The sequence below is a fragment of the Brachionichthys hirsutus genome, chromosome 23, assembly GCF_040956055.1.
Source record: "Brachionichthys hirsutus isolate HB-005 chromosome 23, CSIRO-AGI_Bhir_v1, whole genome shotgun sequence".
Classification (NCBI taxonomy): Eukaryota; Metazoa; Chordata; class Actinopteri; order Lophiiformes; family Brachionichthyidae; genus Brachionichthys; species Brachionichthys hirsutus.
In genome coordinates this window covers 1,244,270-1,264,268 of record NC_090919.1, presented here as the reverse complement: position 1 = coordinate 1,264,268, position 19,999 = coordinate 1,244,270, and the positions used below count along the sequence as shown (strand labels likewise).

General features: G+C 48.9%; 1 protein-coding gene across 1 annotated transcript in view; it reads right to left on the bottom strand.

Annotated features, from left to right (window-relative positions):
• The window catches only part of LOC137911678 (phospholipid-transporting ATPase ABCA1-like), a 64,007-nt gene that overhangs the window by 29,132 nt on the left and 14,876 nt on the right, over positions 1 to 19,999 (bottom strand). Inside the window, 19 exon segments of the mRNA XM_068756058.1 lie at positions 107 to 178; positions 1,848 to 2,037; positions 2,126 to 2,224; positions 3,319 to 3,446; positions 5,371 to 5,513; positions 5,982 to 6,050; positions 6,211 to 6,318; positions 6,745 to 6,793; positions 7,620 to 7,822; positions 8,684 to 8,759; positions 9,219 to 9,433; positions 11,365 to 11,502; positions 12,082 to 12,221; positions 12,355 to 12,486; positions 12,913 to 13,084; positions 13,264 to 13,380; positions 13,466 to 13,670; positions 15,899 to 16,120; positions 18,673 to 18,895. Coding sequence (XP_068612159.1) covers positions 107 to 178; positions 1,848 to 2,037; positions 2,126 to 2,224; positions 3,319 to 3,446; positions 5,371 to 5,513; positions 5,982 to 6,050; positions 6,211 to 6,318; positions 6,745 to 6,793; positions 7,620 to 7,822; positions 8,684 to 8,759; positions 9,219 to 9,433; positions 11,365 to 11,502; positions 12,082 to 12,221; positions 12,355 to 12,486; positions 12,913 to 13,084; positions 13,264 to 13,380; positions 13,466 to 13,670; positions 15,899 to 16,120; positions 18,673 to 18,895 — 2,701 coding nt within the window.

Sequence of the window (19,999 nt, the reverse complement as noted above, 5' to 3'; positions counted from 1 at the left end):
AACGCTCCTCTTTGTGCCGGGAGTGAATGTCACGGGAAGAGAAAAGGTCACGCAACTGGCACTCTGCCTGTTTGGCTGTCTCAACAATCGTCCAATAACAGGGCACCTGGGCGGCCGTTTCCATGAACACGGCCTTGTCACGGGAGGGAGCGCACGAGTTCAACAAGGCATTACAGATCTGTGGGGGGAGTGTGAAATGGGGCATTACATAGCATGGCATATATAAGGGAAGCGTAGGGGAATGAAATGGGAATAAAAGGCCGACCTGTGTCATTTTGAGTCCCGTCTGTTTTAAAATGTCCTTCCAAGATGACATCGCCCGGGTTACGTGAGACACCGACACGGCAGCCATGAGACTAAATCATTTCGAGACAATCGTATGCAGCGGGAGTGTTTCCTTAACTAGGCCAGGATATAGGACCTTTACACTCCACATTTCCCTTAAGAATAAAGCATTTTATTTCACAATGAAGGACAAGTTTCCAATAACATTAATTGAATCGTGGCATTTTCTTTCAATTTCCAAGAACTAACTTATTTAAAACTCATGTTTTTAACCTTCAGGCCATTTTTATTTTTATTTTAAATGATGCCATTTCAGTTTTGCATATCTGTCTGACTGTATTTATTTGTGGACGGGACTAAAGACAATAAAGATGGGCTGTAATCCTGGGCGGCTTTGTTCGGGATGCAGATGTGCAGTAAAAGCTGTAAATGATATCAACCGTAAAGCACGTTTTATTATACAATTATAAGCGCGGTATTAAGCGCTAGGCTAAGTGCGCTGGCGAGACGTTAGCGCTGGGCGTACAATGGAGATGCTCGACGCGCATCAATGCATCTCATGTTCGCTTCGTCGTCGCGCATCGACGTCCGCGCTTTGACTTCCTGTCGTCGCCTGCACCCGAACTGACCGATTCCACCTACACTCAAAATGCGTAAATTAGCCGCTGTTGGACTCTCGCTGTCTTTTCCTCCCTCCACCTGAAACGACCGGGACCATTATCATTTGGGTTAAGAAAATATCGGTCAGGTTTATGGGACATTTAAATGTTAAGCCTCTTAAAATTCAGGCGCACCCCACGGAGCCCGCGTAAACAGACGGACGCCACCGCTAATGGAACGACAATGAAATGGAGGCGGCTGCGGCGGAGGCTTCTCCCCGCCTTCCCTCTCAAGCTCGGATTCCTCGTTATCATTTGGGGGACGCAGCGGTGCAAACCAGTTAACTCCGAATGAGACGCTGCTTTGGGGCTTTATCCTGATTGGCTGCGGCAGGAGGTGGCGGCGGGCTCGCGGTGCCGCTGACTCGGCCATCGATCTGCGCCCCCCCCCCCCCCGGCCGCGGTAAAGCCAGCGCAACATTTACCCAAGCTCGATTCGATCATACACGTTCTTCCAGTAATCCTATAAATGATTGGTATCGACTTCCTCGGGACTCGGAGTTGAAGTCGGGTCTTCCTCGAATACAAAATGTGTGTATTTTAACAAATTCTTAGCAGGGATGCAGGGGGGGGGGGCAATCAATGCTTTCAGTGCAATCAATTTTGGGCCCACTTTCAACCATGCACGCCGGTTTATAAAAGGGAAGCAGCACAAAAGGCTGATTTACATTTTGCACTGCAGCGCATATTCCTTGTTTGTCAGTACCTTTACGTTTTCAAACCCAAATTACGCTGACTGGGGGACTTTCCGACGAGAAAGTTTCTACCCACAAGCAATTTCATTGTTCTGTGGAGTCACTTATTTATTTATTTCATTCTCTATCATTTTAGACCATGTCATTCAGCCCCGGAAGCTGCAGCAGCCTCCCGCCGAAGCGCACAGCAATCCGGCGTGGGACTAACCTGAGGCGGGGGGAGTCCTCCCGCCCCCGGCGGACACTCGGGCAACATGAACAACCGTTTAGGCGTGCTGCACTGGCAGGGGGGCGACGGGTTGGCCATGCTCCAGGTCCCATTGAGGAAAATGTCGACGACGGCCTGATCGACGGGGGGAGTGAACCAATCGGAGCCGCTGGAAGAGCACGGCAAACCCCTGGGAGGGAACGGAGGGAGGGTTTGGCTGTTGACGTGTGGCAACACCAGCATGCGAAGCCCCAAAAACGTTTCTCTTCTGGACTTACGGTATCGGGTCTCCATTCATGCAGCGAGTCCCGAAGCCGGGGGAGTTCACCAGAGTCTCGACCACCTGGGACACCTCTATGCTGTCAGGACCGTCGTTGCTGAAAGCGATCGGAAGAAGCAGGTAGAAACAGATCGCACTTTAATCAATCACGACACAGACTGCATCACACACAACCCGAACCGAAGGCTCGGGCCCGCGACTCCCGGGCGAACCGATCCGGACTGAAACCACGCGTCACTCCTGTCGGAGGCTCAAGCAGCTGATCCGATGAACAGAATGACCTGTAGCGTCTGAACGACAGGAGAAGTCGCCCAACGGTCAACAAGAGTCGAAAAGAGCAGAGCCGGACTTTTAACCTCTATCAATTCCATCACATCGAGCGCAAGAGACGTTTTCATTTTAGAGGCTCCAAAATCGCCGAAGGCATTTAATTTCATTTATATAATAAAATCACATAAAATATCTTTTTTTCTTGGGGGGGCATATCAAATATTCTGCTGATTGTCCTTGGAAGAACCGGTTAGTTTTATTTTTACTATTGTTAAAAAGAAAAGGGTAAAAGTACGTGCAGCCATCTGTTCTACCATTAACAATGGCTGGGTTACCACGTTATTAGTGGGGGGGGGGGGGGGTAATAAAACCACTGGACGGTTCCAAAATGAAGGGGTGTGCCTACACACAGCGGGAGTGGAACTAACGAGCACTTCACCGAGTCGAAATGTATGTTTGAGGCAATATTAGAAGAAAGTCTGTAAAGAAAAGTCTGTAAATATTCCGATAAGTTATTCCCCATTTTAAAGCCAAAAAGAAAATGTAAAAACACAATGGCTAACAAATCCAAATGATTGCACCAGTTATGCGTGATATACTCGCGAGCTACTTCAAAGGGCCCTTAACTTCTAAACGAGATCAAACATCATCTGCAGTCAGTCTTAGCTTAAACGGACCATTGGCATTTACGATGTATGTAAAACTCCAAATGAACTTCTTAGATGAAAAGGCACACGGCGGCTTTTAATCACACGGCCACCGTCGAGCAGGACGTTTTAATATCGCTCAGAAAGGAAAGGCGATATTTAATCATTCGCCGGAGGGACCGTCAGGGCGCCGCCGGGTTTAAAGCCAACATTAGCGCCGGGCTTTGCCACTTCGGCAGAGGCTCTGTGGCCGAGGCTTTAAACCCGTGCTTACCTGTAGAAGGTGGTTTGAGGCAGGCCGTACATCCACGGCTGCAGCTCCAGACTGGGATATTCGGTGAACGGTGGCACGATGAGCGAGAAGATCAGAGACAGGCACACGAAAATGGCGGGAATGACCACCTGGGGAGGACGGAGACACGTCAAACGGTCTCGCTAAAGCCACAGGCGACATCTATCCCACAACATCTGGAGTCAAACGTAACAGAAATGGTGTCGCAGCAGGAGAGATTTGATGAAGTGAAGGCGTTCTCGCGTAGCGTAGCATTCGCGGGTGATACAGCGGCATGCAATAACGTGCTAACGTGACAGAAGCTCATCCCAAGGGACAGAGATCCCACCACTCCCCCCCCCCCCCCCCCAGCTCCCCGAGACCCCTGCTGTCATTAATCGCTGCAACATGACTGATGCGATCAACAGCGCCGTGGCGCCGTGGCAACAACAACGCGCTCATTGCTATGCAGGCCGCCACCTTGTTTGGGCTCTTCTGCACGCTTTATGAGTTTTGATTAAGCACTTCCAACACCATCATCTGGCCACTCGGATACAATTACGTTCTCGCTACCCTCTCGTCTTTTGTGTTCTTTTTATATCCAGAGGCCGCCGCACTTCCTCCGTCCGCGTCTGCTCCCATCATGTCCACGCCATACCTTTTTCCATTACATTGTTAGACCTGACAAAAAGGTCGCCGAGGGAAGAATCTTTACCGTTTAATCACTCGGCAATGGCGGGAAGGCTTGAGGATGCTTGATTAATCGCAGGGCGCACGCCTTTTTTATTTTTTTGCCGGGGCCAATTTAAGTGGTGGGAATGATTTTGCTGCTCAGCGCTGCGGGGATGGACTTGAAAGACACACAAGGAGTAGCTGAAATAAACCAGCCGTCCTCTTTCTTATAAAAATAATAATTATACTCCCCTAAACGCCGAGACATCGCCTCACCGCACAATCGTGTCTGCTGACATTGCGAGGAAAAAGGAAGACGCAGGAAGGGCGGTCTTCCAGACAATGCTTGCACACATTCATCCCTCCATCCTGCCCTCCGTCCTTCGAAGGAGGGACGTCCGAGACTGACAGTGACTAATGAGGATTGGTGCTGCAGCAAATTACAAGAAAAACCTGAAGGCCTCACGGAGGTGCAGCAAGCCCCTCCCCCTCCTCTAAAGGCCCACGCAACGACCGCACCTCGGCGAGCTGCACTTCGCTCGTGATTATTTCAGCATCATGACAGCTGTCACAACTGATGTCGTCGCCGGATATTAACGCGCACGCTCCCGATTCGGGATGGGTGCGCGTCAGAGCGTTTTAAATCGCAAACAGCCGTCATGAAACAAATTGGGAGTAACATGGAAATTTCCACTTCCCCCCCCAAATTGGACTGGAATTGATTTGACGCGCGGGGACGTCTGGTTATTGGTTTTGACTGTTGTAATCGCGTTTACCAGATGTGACATAATACAGACGTAGCCGCGGCAGGCGAGTAACAAGCCGTCGTCTCCCTAAATTCTGGTAAACTCCCGTAAATTGGTGAGTGAAAACACGACATTACTGCTTTCTGGCGCCGATCACAGCCATCAGGTGAAACTATGAGTGACAAAGAGGCCAGACCCCCCCCCTCCACGGGGGTCAAAGTGCAAAGGTGAGTCCCAGCGACTGACGGGAAGTGACTTATCTGGACCCCGCCATAATAAACAACCTGTTGGAGCTATCTTTAGCCTTGATAGCCCCCTTGAGTCTTCCCATCCTAACGCATGGCTTCCTACGGGAGGTGAAGATTATTACAGGACTCCGAGGAGAATCAACATTTTTCAGAATCCCTTCCTTCCTTTTTTTTTTCTGTGTCTTAAATCCCACAAATATTGACTCGACCCGGACGGATCGCGCCTCCTCTGCAGATTTCTCCCTGCAGATTTCGCATTAGCGTTCCACCTTATGTGTGTCATTAACTCATTCTGAGAGTCGCCGTGTATTTCCTCCCTTGATCCTCCCATGCAACCCCCTCCTAGCATAACCCTTCAATTTATCAATATGACAGACGGAGGCCATTACCTGGGCAATGAGTCCCTTGCGGCTCCTCCGGGCGTAGTGGAAGCGCTTGATGAAGAGCGCCAGGAACTGCCTCCTGATCAGCTCCGATCCGGTGATGACCCTGGATCCCTTCCCGCCGACACCGCCGCAGATCCTATTTAAGCCTGGAGTGGACATTAACCCACCGTCTTATTTGTCGGTGATGCATATGTAAAATATCTGCTGAGCTCGCCTTTCAGAGCAGCTAATGGGATGATCAAATGGAACTTAAGTGTTGAACCTGGCAGCTGCTTCAGCTCATTCCTCACTGTAGCACCTGCTTTTTATTTTTTTTAATACATCAAGACTGGAAATGGTGATTGGAGGTGGAAAAGGTGATAAATAGGGCCTAGTTGGCACCTTTGGCTTTATATCTCTCTAATATGATAAATTCGTTAAGATAATAAAAGCAGGTTCCTGCGGAAAAGCATCGTCCCCAATTAAAAGTGAACTTGGATTTAGAATCAGAGCGCTTGTTTGTATTCTCCTTTCACAACGACCGCTGAGGTGAAACGAAAAAATGCAGCATAATGTAATTTAAACCAAAAATGGAAGCAGAGGAATGAAAGCGCCGGCCGGATTAGCACGGTTACCATCGTCCGCCGCGATGGTCGAGGCGCGGCACTCACCTCCCGCTCCACGCGTTACCGTTTCCTTCACTTCTGCACGAGAAACAGAAAGAATAATAAGCTTCTATTTGAAACAACACTCGCAAATATAATTACTCAGTCGACTTTCCACATTGTCGAGCAAACGCACAAATGTTTAATTGAGGTTCCCTTCATTAAAAGATAAACGTGGGATAAAGTCGGAGGGACTTGCCGCTCATCCCGCCGCCCGACTCCGCTTTAATGTGGACGCTGGCGATGCTGCTCCGCTTGAACGGGTGGAAGCTTCTTTTATATTCTCTCACTGGCGACTCCTTTGCTGCTGTGGGAATAAAAATAAAATAAGATATGCTGTTTGGGCCTGACCCAATTTAGGGTTATAAATAACAATAAGAATAGCTACCTGCCCCGCGAGATGCTACATTATTCCCAGCAGAAGCACACGCTGAGGTGTCGTTTACGGATGGAGAAGAAATCCGATGTTGAGGTTTAACTTAAGTTACGAAGTGCCGATGGTAATAAAATAAAAACAATGATTTATCCGGACCTGAATTGCAAACACACCTGAAAATGCATGTTCGAAACCTTCTGTTCGTTGTTTTGACACCATTTCACCTAGCATTAATTAGCATGGTTGCTAAGTTGAACGCCAGCTAATCGCATTGCCATAAGCAAAGACGATATAGCGCCGCATCTAGGTGACAAACGCATTCTCGTTTTAGCCGTTAGCATGTCTGCCGCCTCTCACCTGGAACTTCGGTATCCACGCCTGTGTCTTCTGCCACTTTGAGAAATATCTGCAACATAAACAAATTCTGCTTTAGCGTTAGCGCTTTTTGTGTTCTACCGCCTTACAGCGACGCACACAAGCAGGATGAATGGAAGCTAACGCCGCCGCCGAGGGAAGGCGCTAATGACTGTCGACAGATCTGATTCGGATGCTAATTTGCCTCTCTGGCAGACGCGCCCTCCTCGACCCAGTTAATCAGGCCATATGTCAAAAAAAAAACATTAAGACGGGCCCCGGTCTCGGCACACGTTTCAGAAAGAATTGAAACCGTATAATTTGTGCGATTTTATAAAGTCAGTCGGACATGAAGTGCACTCAAATCTAACAAGTACCGACATAGAAAAAGGCTTCAGAAGGAATAACCCAGTCAGTGCGATAATATACATGAAACAAAAGCAGATTTTAAAGGAAGTTTAGTCCAACTTCAAGGGAAAACATGAGAGGGGAAGATGAGATAATCCTTGTTGTGTCAAAATGTTAGAAACTCAAAAGGAATGTTTCACACGGCCCGCAGGCCGAGAGGGATTCATGTCCGAGTGCAGCGAAGAGCCTCAACCAAGAGCCAGCCTGCGGATCAGAGACTCGTCTGTGCGTGCGTTATGGCGAGAGCGACGACAATTATCGTGACATCTGTGGTGAAGACGCGATGAGAATTCCTTTATCAGACGAGGTTCCGCATTCTGAGTGGTTGATGCACGAAAATCTGTGTGAATTTACGAAACACCTTCAATGCTTAATGTTTGAAAATAGCAAAGAAAAGAAAGCCCAAATTGTAAACGTCAAACTTTGTGCAAGAAAATTAACTGTAAAAACTGTGGCGTGGCGTGGCATACCTCCTCCAGCGTGGTGTCAGAGATGCCGTAGCTGCTCAGCCCGAGGCCGGGCAGGGCCAGGTCCAGTTCCTGGAAGAGCAGGGCGAAGGTCCCGTCTCCGGCGCCGCTGTAAGGCAGGATGTAGGTGATCTCCTGACCGATGCTCTCCAGGAAGACCGCCTCAGGGACGTGGCGGCGAACGACTTGGCCAACAGCTGTCACATCTGCCGTACGGAAGAGCATCGAGATGACAAATCCGCTCAACACATTCAGCCATTTGAAAAACGCACATTTTGACATTTGCGTTCCGTTGTTACCTCCGTCGAGGAGGTTAGGCCTGTTTGTTGTCTGTCTGTTAGAAACGTAACTCAAAATCCTCCAGACAGATCTTGTAGAAAATATTACATTTTAACATTAAAACCCATTTATGGATTCAAAACGCTATAAAAAAAATATACACATGGAGCCTGATTCCCTTTGACTTTTCACGGTTGGTGTATGAAGATATATCGATGTTAATGTGTACCTGATGCTCTGACCTTTAAGCACAGAGAAGCAGATCAGCAGACATAATTACCCTCCCTCATTCACTCTGAAGCCGAGCCTCGGCGAGAATCCATCTGGACATGTTGCAGAACACGCCGCATCCATTATTGATCTGGACCCCATCAGACATAATTACTGCAGCCTAACAACCAAGCGCTCGCTATTTTATGAAGACGTAAATGGGTCTGCGTCAAAAAAATAAATATAAAAAAACCCAGACAAAATTACTCGTGAAAATGTGTGTGTGCTCGTTCCTCCCTGCGTGGAAGCTATGAGGAATGGGCCGTCATTGGTGGAACCACGATTACGTTCACGCCATCCATGCGTAAAGCCATCCCGTTTGGGTGGACGACAACGTTACGATTTATTTTTTCCGAGAGTCACGAACCTGAAAACTTTAATGACCGCGGTTTTATTTGCGTGATCAAAACTCCAATCAGATCGGCGCCACCGCATGTTTCAGTTTCTGCAACATCGATTAAATTATGCTCATTTGTGTAGCATTTTTAGGTGTAATTGTGTGGCTGGTTTAATCCTACCTGGGGGGTCTCCTTCGTCGCTGCTCTGGCTGGCGATGCCGTCGTCCGGGGAGTCGCTTCTAGAAGGATCTTTCTCCTGTCAATCAAAACTGGATCAGAACTTCTACCTCACTTTGATGGATCAGCGAAGGGCGATTCTGAGGTTCTAACGGTTTCTTTAGGGTCCAGATGAAACCGTAGAGACAAAGAGGCTTCATCTATTTATGTCACCTCCCGAAAACAAAATTCCCACGGTAACGATCTGATCGAAGCTAATGGCCTACACCCCCGCCGGCGTCACCTCGTTCATTCGCTCATATTGATTACCCGGCGACGATTAGTATCATCCAGCTCGTAGGCGTTTGCCAATTCTGCTGGGTGAGAACATATTAAAGGGGGGGACCAGATTATCCCGGGAGCAAAATAATCTGACTCCTGTTGCCCCATTTGGAGCTTTTCATGCCATCTTTTCCCCATTTCTGACACTGCGTGATTCCACCTCCTGTTTTGGTTCCCATAGACATCCAGCAGACATCCACGGCTCCGGTTTTCCTACCTTTGTGGGCCAGCCGTTTATGATTCCACTCCGCTGAGCCATCATCTTTTCAGAACCATCTCGAACGAGGGTGAGGTAGTAGCCGCTGCCGAAATATTTCTTGAGGAAGAGCGAGGAGCCGCAGCAGCGCATTTTGCCGTGCGAGATGATCGAAATGCGATCGCCCAGGATGTCGGCCTCGTCCATGTGGTGGGTGGACAAAATGATGGTGCGACCTAAACAGAAAGAGAGAGAGACGCGTCAACTTAATGGCAGGAATGGGACCAGGTGTCTGGAGTGGAGGGTTCGTGTGAAAGTCGCAGAGCGGGCCGAAGCAAATCATGACAATTCTAGGCAGATTTTATGATATTGTTGTCGCTGCTTTTTGAAAGAGACACCAGACGGCTGGCGCTACTGATCAAGTGTTCAAACGAATCACAATCTGCCATCTCAGTTATTTCCATGCTGTCAATTCCACTAGGATTTCTTGTTTTTTTTATGGAATGGAAACAAAGCAAACTCCAGAGGAGCGCATCGGAGCGAATCTGGCACTAAAGCAGAATTAAGATAAAGGCCACCTTAACCGTTCCTCCCCTGCGCCGATTCCATTTCTGCACCACGAGTCCCTTTTTTGATTCAAGAGACATCAAACCGAGCAAAATCACAACAACGACAATGCAAGGTTGTTCACAGGTGTTCCAATCTCTCCGCATCGGAGAGCAGCTTAATTACGATATACCCCAGTAATAGAATGTAAAAAAAAAAGAAAGAAAAAGAAAGGATGCAATCTTCCCCTCTCTCCCTCCAGACGTTCTCAGTGAGCAGCTGACGTGACGGAGTCTCTGCTGCTTTTTCCGGCGATCGCGGCTAAAGGTCGGCCGCTCTGCTGAGCTTGGCGGCTTTTTCCGCACACTGAGCCGGTTAAATCTGTGTCCTCGTAGGTCACATTATCCCGGGGACAAGGACACACACAGAGGACGCTAACTGCATGCCCAATGCAGCCATTTTGTTTTCAAGCAAGTCTGGTTCCACTGTATACAAACTCAGATTTGAGTGACGAGCGAACGAAGGGGGGGGGTGAGGCGACGGATGGAGGTCAAGGTTTGAACACAACATTTTTCTGTTTGCAGGAAAAGGAAATAATGAGCTGAGAGCTGGGTGCAAATGAATGTTTTCTGATTGTAGCTGGCTCACAAAGGTATTCTGATTTATTGTGCGTCACAGCAGAAAGTGATATATCAAATGGAATCTGGCGTGTTCAGGTAAATTGGTGCTCGCGCCGCGTGAAGCATCGCGAGGTGAAAATATTTTATTATTTAGCTTCCTTCCCTCTAAATCAAGTTGATATAAATGGATTTCACAGCGGTTGAGGGAAGCCGGACAGTCATTTTAGCACAATGGCAGGAAGACGAATTACCGGACGCCCGCAGGCATCAGGACAAACACGCCTACTCCGAGCAAAGGCCACCGGGTTCGAACCCAGAGCAGACAGTCGTGACCGCAACGCCGTCCGGAATTGATTCAGTCCGTCAAGATCTCAAAATGTCATTTAAAGCCACTGAGCGGAGTTAAAACGAAACAGACGGGTCAGAACTCGGACGCGCCGCCTGCGTCATTCTCGCTAAGGACGTTCGGTTCTTTCATTTACTATTCACCATTAATAGTCATGAAAACAGCTGAAGGAGGATCACGTATGTGAATCGCAGGCAGTTTGCGCTGCGACATCGGAGTCGATTCCATGCTCATTTGTATTCCCCGAGAGGGGGGGGATGCTTTACGGGCGGCGGCTCAATTTTTCACGACTACCTGGGAAAGTAAAGAAAGTGCATGCAGCAGCAACCGGAGTCTACGACCGAGTCGGTGCAAGCAGTCAACTTCAAATATGTCCGTTTGTTTTCAGGGTTAGTCTGAGAAAAGTTATGACATATTCAACGTCTCTCCCTCTCTCTCTCTCTCGCTCTGCACCTCGTTTCTCAGAAGCTGCAGCCTGGAAGGTCTTCATCCGCAGCCTCAGCGTGGGACTCGCGGCTTCCTCCTGATGCTCCTTCGCACTGGTTCATGTTGCATGCGTAGCATTTTGTACATAATGTTCCGACGAGCTTCTCTAATTTCGCCGGTCTGCGTTTCAGCCGCTCCGTCTTGCTCATCAGGAAACATTCCTTTGTACCTTGTTTGTACTTCAGCAGCAGTTCCCAGATGCCCCGGCGGGAGTAGGGGTCCACGCCGGCGGTGGGCTCGTCCAAGATGATGACGTCGGAGCCGCCGACGAACGCGATGGCCACGGACAGCTTCCTCTGCATCCCGCCTGGAAGACAAATCCGTCCTGCGTTACCCACAGAATCTCAGAGATGCGTTTTGTTCCGGATCCGGATACCGTCTCGGCCCCGAGTCGGAGACTTCCTGGTGCAATGTTAGCGAGTGATTATGGGACAAACATGCTGAAGCGCACCCTCTCTTGGGTTTTATTGTGCTTTACATGATCGAAAGTGATCGATGGCTTGCGAAGTAGATCGACCTCGCTCAGGCTATTCCGGTCCCGTCTCTTCAAAATGCATCCGATGCTGCGCTAATGTAGCGGAAATGTCAGCATAGATCAACCTTGAAAGTCATATTTCAGTCATTTTACTCACAAGCAATCCGTGACTGGGGACAATTCATCATGCAAGACCTGCTCCTGCCACACACCCCCCCCCCCCTCCCTTAGGCAATGAATTACCACCTGTGACACGCAGGTGCAGCACGTGTTAGCAGAAGGATGGCATAACAAGGCAGCTTCGGAGCAGACGCTATTCCTTCCCGAGGGGAAATTAATGCACAGGAACTGACAGAAACCGAATTTACATCCCGGCATCGTTTCAAGGAGAGGGCGGGATTGCAGACAGACCTGACAGGTTCTTCGCCAGATCCTTCCGCTTATGTGGTAAACCAACATCCTTAATCATCTGCTCCGTCTCGGCTTTCACCTCCTCGCGGCTGCATCCCTTCAGCCGGGCGTAGAAGTAGATGTGCTCCTCCACCGTGAGCCTGCAGGTGAGCGCAAAGAGCAGCGAAGCCGAAGGTGAAGCAAAAACATGCAATAATGGATTAAAGGGAAGACGATGATGATGCTGATCCCTCGTTATGCAAGCGAATCCAGCTGCACTGCAAAATCACTCACTCGTCAAAGAGGACGTTGTGCTGCGGGCACATTCCCAAGTGCTTCCGGATGGTGTCCATGTCAGTGCGGATGTCGCATCCCTTGATAAGAGCCGTTCCCGACGTCGGTGGGAAGAGCCCCGTCAAAATTGACCTGCAGCAAAACACGGCGGCAAAAAGCTTAGCTTAGAGGGACAAAGTCTGGCAGTCGGATTTATTCCCAGTTGTGTGTAAACGTATTCGTCGACGGATGTTCTGTCCCACTTTAATAGCATGTTCACATTTAATCCTCCGAAACAAGGAGAGGACGAGAAAAAGGGGACGTCTGTTCGTGTGAATTCGTTTAATTGCTAATAAGGAGCAAAAAGCAAAACGTGATGGTAGAATACGAAACACTTCAGCCTCAGTTAGCATCGAGCGTTTCCTCCATGCTAATATCAGCCGCAGCGACACGCTTTGTGCTGCTGCTGTTGTGCAGCTGTCCAACGATTGTCTTTTGCTTGTCCCACTTGAAATTACATGAGCATTGAGCCAAAGTGGCAAAGCATGGGAGGTAAAAAAAAGATAATGCGACTCTCACATTGTGGTCGTTTTTCCGGCTCCATTGTGGCCGAGAAAAGATGTGATCTGGTTCTCGTAGAAGTCTGTGCTCAGCCCGTCCACGGCGAGCTTATTTCCGGTTTTGTAGATCTTGACCAGATTGCGGATGGAGACCCCGGCCTTGGTGCCAGGAGGCGGTTTCTCCAGACACTCTTTAGACGCACAAACACACGCATGTCTTTATCTTCATTACAAACGTACTTCAACAGAGACGGAAACATCGAAGCCACGTAGAAAAATAAATACAGGTGGTTCTCACTTAAGGACGGGAGTTACGTGCCGAAGATCCGGTGGCGAATTCACTAAAAGAAAACGTTTGAATGCAGCTCACCGACATGGAGCGAGGAGTCGTTCAGCGCATGCGGGTCACCGTCAGTCGCCGGGCTGAGTCCACACCAATAGGATGTGGTGAAGGGGAAGTACCACGGTTTGGGAATTCCATACTGGCCTGGGGGTCAAGCACGGAGAAGTTGATTAGGGAAGCTTGTGCAAGGAAGTATCAGCTTCTCTGTCTGCCTTGGACAAACAACTACCTGGAAAGACGCTCTCGATGTACCAGGTAAGCACCCAGTACAAAGCGGCGTCAAAGAGCATCATGACGATGGACGCGAGGAAGGTGTAGCTCTTTCCGTCCTCGGGACTCTGGTTGATGTTGTGCCACTGGATGCCGAGGCCTTGCTGCTCGTACATGGCGAAGTTCTCGCAGCCGTAGCCGAAGGCAACGCACGACAGGAGACTCTGGGAATGAAATGTAGGCTAATATGAGCCAAGCTAACAAGCTACCAATCGGTGAATAGCGTAAATCTGTTAGTCTAAGGAGAGCGACGAATGCAGATAACACCCCAGTGATCATCGATCAATGCGTTACACTGGAAGATAGACAATCAATATGCACACGAGCATCAGCTGCTGCAATGCTCGAGAGTTTCCTTTGTGGCCATCTCGAATCCAGAAATTAAAAGACACGTCGGTTTTTTCCTACGGTAGGAAATTGCAAATGAAGCTTCGCCCGAGAGATATCGTCTTGCGTGGCCCATCAGTCTGCGAGAAATGTCGCCTGCCAGCTGTTTGATCACGCCTCATTTGCTTGCAGCACTTTCACTCCAGCAGAAGCATTTACAGAAACGTCAGAGACGAAGCAAGACCGGGAAGAGGATCTGAAACGGTCCACGACGATGCTAAAGCTCTCGCTCGGTCGCTTGTGTTGTCCCCCCCTCGATTGCCCATCTGCAGCCAAGTAATCAGCAGTGATTGGTCAGATAAGGGGCGGCAGCTGGACAGCCATCCTTGACCTCTACGCGAAACAACAGAAACTAGTCATTTAGCTTTTGAGAAGAGGGGAAGTGCGAAAAAGCCCACTCTACGGAACGGATGTTAGCGCTGCAGAATCAGAGACACCCTTCAGCTGGCAATAAATAAAAACACCGCTGAGAGGCACGGGAATCAGCGGCGAAGTTTCTCTGGATGCTTTTGTCTGCAATGACGACGGAGACAAAGGAGGCTGAAGCTGTGTTCATTAATCCAGCGAGCATTTGGTGGAAATACATTTGTATGTTCAATTCAATCCATTGTTTAAAATGTTCCAAACGAACCTGAGGATTAACTACCGGGGGGGGTTGTACTTTCTGTTCAGACCAAACAAGCAAAACTTTAAGGAGATTTTTCACATTTCAAGGCCCAAACAAAAGGGCCTTTGTTGCATGTAATTACTTCTCTTTCCACCCCTCTTGTTCTCTTGCTTCTTTTACCATGTATGTGCCTGAATAAAAGTCTGAGGCTAATCTAATTTAAATGACTGTAGACTGTATTAAAATGTCGGAACAGTTATGGAAAGAGAGGCCTGACACTAATTCACGGGGGCCCGTTGTGAGATCCAGAATGTGGTTTTCTTTCCGGGCTAAAACTTTGAGTTTTCCGGGCTTTCGGGTTTCTTTAAGAAAGACTCGTATCATCGGGCGATCTTTAGAATTCCTTTTCAGATTGAATACGTCATTATCTAGGACAATGCACGGGGGGGTTGTTATCCCTCGGTAGGATGTGGTTTCATTTGAGCTTTGACAAAGAGAAATTCCCCCCCAGACGTCTGATAAAGCAAAAGGCCGGACCGGATTACGCTTCGGTCAGGGGAACATCGCTCAAGCTAATTAGCGGTCTAGAGGCCGATCCGTCGAGTCGGAGGATCTGGCGACGGTTTTTTTTTTGGGGGGGGGGGGGTGAAATAAGGTTTGGGGCGCATTATATGTAAAGTGACAACCTGGCAGATAGCTTAATGTTAGCGGGTCACCGCGGGTCAAAGGTGAAAGCGTACTGAAACACGGGGCTGTTTTCTCCCCGGCCATCCCTCGCCTCATTCCGTATAGTCAAAACAAAACAAGAAAGCATGACCGGATTGGAATTCTGCACTGGCGCGCACACACACGCACACACACACACACACACACACACACACACACACGTGGAGATTCCGGTTTCTGTGTGTCCGTATCTGCAGACAGGACAGCTCATGGACAAATGATCCCGGATACCTCCAGAAAGGTCACCCCGAAAGGCTGCGATGAATGTTGAGCAATGGTGCGCAATTTATCAGGCAAACACCCCCCCCCCGAACTTCCTCACCCCGTATCTGTCCAGTGTCATCCTTCGTGTAAATGTTTCGGCTTCTGTCACTCGAGCAGGTCCAGAGTTTACGAAATTCTCCAGTTCTGTGCTAAATATGTCAGAAATAATGGAAGCCAGTGTCTGCAGGGCTCGCTATCAGGAGAGCTGCGCAGGTACAACGCGGCTTTTATGTCAACACGCTGCCTTTCAGAACATGCAGCGCTCAAATGAGGCTTGTGCCTGTTTGGATTCAAACGATAAATAGTAAGGGAGCAAATAGCTGTAAAAAAGGTTCGATTCTTAGCGGGAGAAACAAACCCAGAACGTGACTTTAAATACAATATAAATCACAAGGCGAACGGTCTTACCACGGCGAGCTTTGACCCGAAACTCATGACCTCGCTCCAGGCAAAGCAGAAGATGTGCGGCAGGTAGAGCACGAAGTAGATGAGGCCGCCGCACGCCGCCGCCAAATTGGCTTTGGAGAAGAAGACGCTGATCAAGAAGCACTGGGTGATGGTCGCCAAGGAGAACACCAGCAGGAAGACGAAGATGACCGACGGGTCGCTGTACTGCAGAATTTTGCCGTACTGTGAATAAAGAAGCAGAACTGACACAAAAACGCTGGAGATTTGAGAGGAAGCGAGAAAAGGAAACTCTTAAGTTGCGATTTAAGATGATTTTCGCCACGAGGCAGGCAGAGCGAGAGAGCGTTTCTCATTAAACGCGTCACCCTCGTGCTCTGTCCGATCGAAGGAGGAGCCCCGTCTAATTTTGGCGAGCCCATCCATTGTCCCATGTCACGCCACACCACCGACGTGCTTCCCTTCAAAGAGGCACTTGAACCGTTTGGGTAATGGCGCCGCCGTAATGAATGCAATTATGATTAAAAACCTTATAGAGGACAACGTTGGACATGGAGCCGTGCGAATGTCCATTAAGGAAACTCCTCTAAATTTGCATAGACTAAATGAACCCTTTGAGTACGACTGTGTGAGCGTCGAGTAATGTGATCTCATCTCGCCGCTTAGGTTGCCTTCAAATTAACGTTTTCATTATTCGAAGCGAAGGCCTCGTTAGTTCACGAGGCTCGATGGGCGAAACTCTCCAAAAGCAGCATCGGCTCCTCCTCCCTCGAATCATTCCTCAAATCAATTTGAAATCACCTTCAGTGTTAAGGTTAGCAGGAGAGCGCTGGCGGCTAACGGCAGCCCGCATGACGCCGCCCAGCTCAGCCAGTAGGTGGCGCTCCTCAGGCCCATGATCTGCACCGTCTCTTTCAGCCTTGCCTCCTTCTCCGCCACGATGGCCTTAACGATCATGGCCACCGAGTAGATCCAGGCTAAAGTCATGAATATGGGGAGGGAGCGCGCGAGAGACCGAAGGAACCTGGAGGGGGGGGAGGGGGTCAGAACCAGACAATGGCACCGTTTACACCTGGTTCTAACAGGTGACTCGGATTTGGAAACCTTCAAGCAAGCCTTTATATTTAAAGCCCATTTTCAACTGATCAACTAATTCCGATCCCGCAATCCGAACAATGGCGGCAGCTAGCAGCAGCTAGCGGCTAAGAGAGGATTAGCTTTTGCCACGTTAGTCGCCGCCTTTTTTGACACAAATGAAAAGCATCATTTGACGTCAAATCGCAGTTTCCTCTTTGCTCGCAGAACCGGGGCAGCATCGTTGTGCCTTAAAGCGTCCAAACAAAGATCGGATGCCAACACGACAGCACCCTGTCCGTGGGGGGGCGACAGATGAGGTGTCGATAGTCGCCTCTGACAGTTACTTGCTTTCATTCCTCGGCGATGTCACGCAGAAGAGGATGAATCGCTTTTTAATGGCCGGGTGCAAACATGAACGCACAAACCGTTTGGCAGGTGGTTTGTAGTCGTCACAACGAGGACGCGCCGTTTGGGATATTAAACTCGCATTGATCATCACCGATCAGTGTTTGTTTTCACGCGGAAAACAAACACTGCGAGACGGCGAGTGTGAGAACGCTGCCCGTCTGGTAAGGCATGCGCTGCCTCCTCCATAATGGAGGAAGGAACAAGTGTTAAATGACACGGGACGCAGGTGCGGGTGACAAAGACGGCGTGTTGTCGCACCTCATCCAGATACAGCCGGCTAATAATTTCCATTTGATTTGCTGCTATTATTAATGTGCTGAAAGTGGCTGTGAAATTATCATTTAGAACGGGCCTGTGATCTGAATACGCACGCCGCTCGCCGCCGCTCCACTAAGGCTCTCTACTAACCCAATTTATTGTTATTAATGTTTACAAATTGTTGAGCGCCTGCAAACACATTAGGCTTTATGGGAAATTACATTTCCCCACAGCCGTTCAAATATTGTTTCTTATTTACCAGCCACGTTTTCCAATTAAACGGCAATAATTGATTAGGCCTATGCAAAATAACCATCCTTTTCTAGTTCATTTAAATAAGGCGGAGCTTGAAGGATTGGGCTCCGTCTAAAGGAGACCAATGACGCCCCATCGGTGTCACCGGAGGCGGGGATTTGAGCATCTTCCTTAATCAATCCGGAAGCTGAGAATCAGTCCGGTTGAGAAGGACGTGCATGATATCCTCCCAGGGATAACTTTAACTTTATTTATTCATATTTCCCCCGAGAAAATGTGCCTCTATCAACCGACTGCAGTGACTCTCATACCCAGTCAGGCATAGTTATGTAATTACTGTGTTATTACTGCACAAATGCAACCAGCGCTCTGGGAGAAAGAAGAAGAAGAAGATTTACAGGAAATGCTGTGATTTTAATTTGACTAAATTGCACTTTTAGCCGCATGCTCGATTCATTGGGTGTGGCTGATTTGAGGAAAGTGGTGATTTTATTCCGCCCCACTTAATTAGTCGTGATTAGCGGCAACAGGAATACCGGAACACAAAGCACGAGCGCTCCGCGGTCTGAATGACCCCCGCCGATTTGATCGGATGCAGTCGATCAGATCATGTCATCGGGATGTTTGTCAGACTTCGCTATTGAAGAGAAAAAATAACAAAAATGTATCTCTGAAATAAGTGCTGAGAATTATGGTTCCACAACAGCCGTTATTTCGTCCTGCGTGCTTTGTGTTTCGGCTCTTCCCCCCCGGGGGCGGGGGGACTCGTTTCTACTGACCTTGAGCATGACACTTATGATTGCACAGGGAACCATGAGCAGAACAATGTTTTCCGTGAACCTTGCGGCCCAAAGGACGCCTTTTGAAAGGCCAGCAGCGTGCAGCACCTCCTTGAGCCGGAGCTCCTTCTCCAGCACCAGGCTCTTGATGCTCATGCACACTGTTAGCATAAAGGCCAGCACCAGGAGCATGGGGAGCATGCCTGCAATGCCCTGCAGGAAACTGGTTGAGGAGGAAAGCGGTGTAAAAACATCAGGACTGAACTGCAGGACGGGTGAAGGGTGCATATTTGAAGCGCCCCACCAAAACGCCGCGTCTAGAACTTCCCCTCGGCCAAACAAAAAGCCGGAGTGCTTCTTTTACTATATTATCCAACGGCGGAGGGATGCAGAACATTTTGGAATTCCACTCGCACTGATATTCCCGAAACACCAAAGGACTTCGAAGGCATCTCGGATCCGAAGCGAATCAGCTGTAACCGGATGAATGAGGCTCATCTTTAACATAAACAATTGATCAAAATATGCTTTCAGCAGACTTCCACAGGACGAATCTGCCTTGTAATTCTGTGAGAGTTATTTTTAAAGGCCTTTTTGAATCCCTGCCAAGCGAGAACATTTCACACAAACATCTACTTACCATAATTGCAAGGGAGCCTCGCATAAGTGATTCTCTTCAGGAAGGTAACTGCATTGTGTATGATGCTTCTCTTCAAACAGACATATATTGCCCTAATAATCGTCCCCATAATAAAGAATTTGTTGTTCTTTTTTTTTTTTCTTATCATCGTACCCTGACAGATGACAGAATGCACACTGGGAAGACGTTGCACCGATTTAACGGGAACCAGGTGAGTTAAAGCGCGTAATTGTTAAGAGTTACTGCGCTCTAAACGTAACCTAAAAGCCAGACGAGAGTAAAAGTGAAGCTGTCGCTAAAATGAAAGTCATCCATATGAACCGAAACTAGATAAAAGCCTCAGCCCAGTAGCTGCCGTTACACGAACACTCCCATCGTCCTTGTGGGACGGATCGCTGACGAGCGGCGGAATGCGATTGGATGACGCACGGGGTCCGCGACGGCAGAACCGGCTTCTTCTTTGACCCAGAAACTTGAACCCGCCGAGCTGCTTCTGGAGGAGGGAGTCGAAATGCATCACAATGGATGCTAATACTTTTATTATCTGCTCCCAATTCCTGCGTCACATCTCCCCGGCTGTGCAGCAGCTGACAGCCGGTGTGAGTTAACTCCTTGATGTGACTCCTAGCACCGGAGTTGGGGCGCGGGGGGGGGGGGGGGATCAGTCATGCATGCCCTGTCTGACAC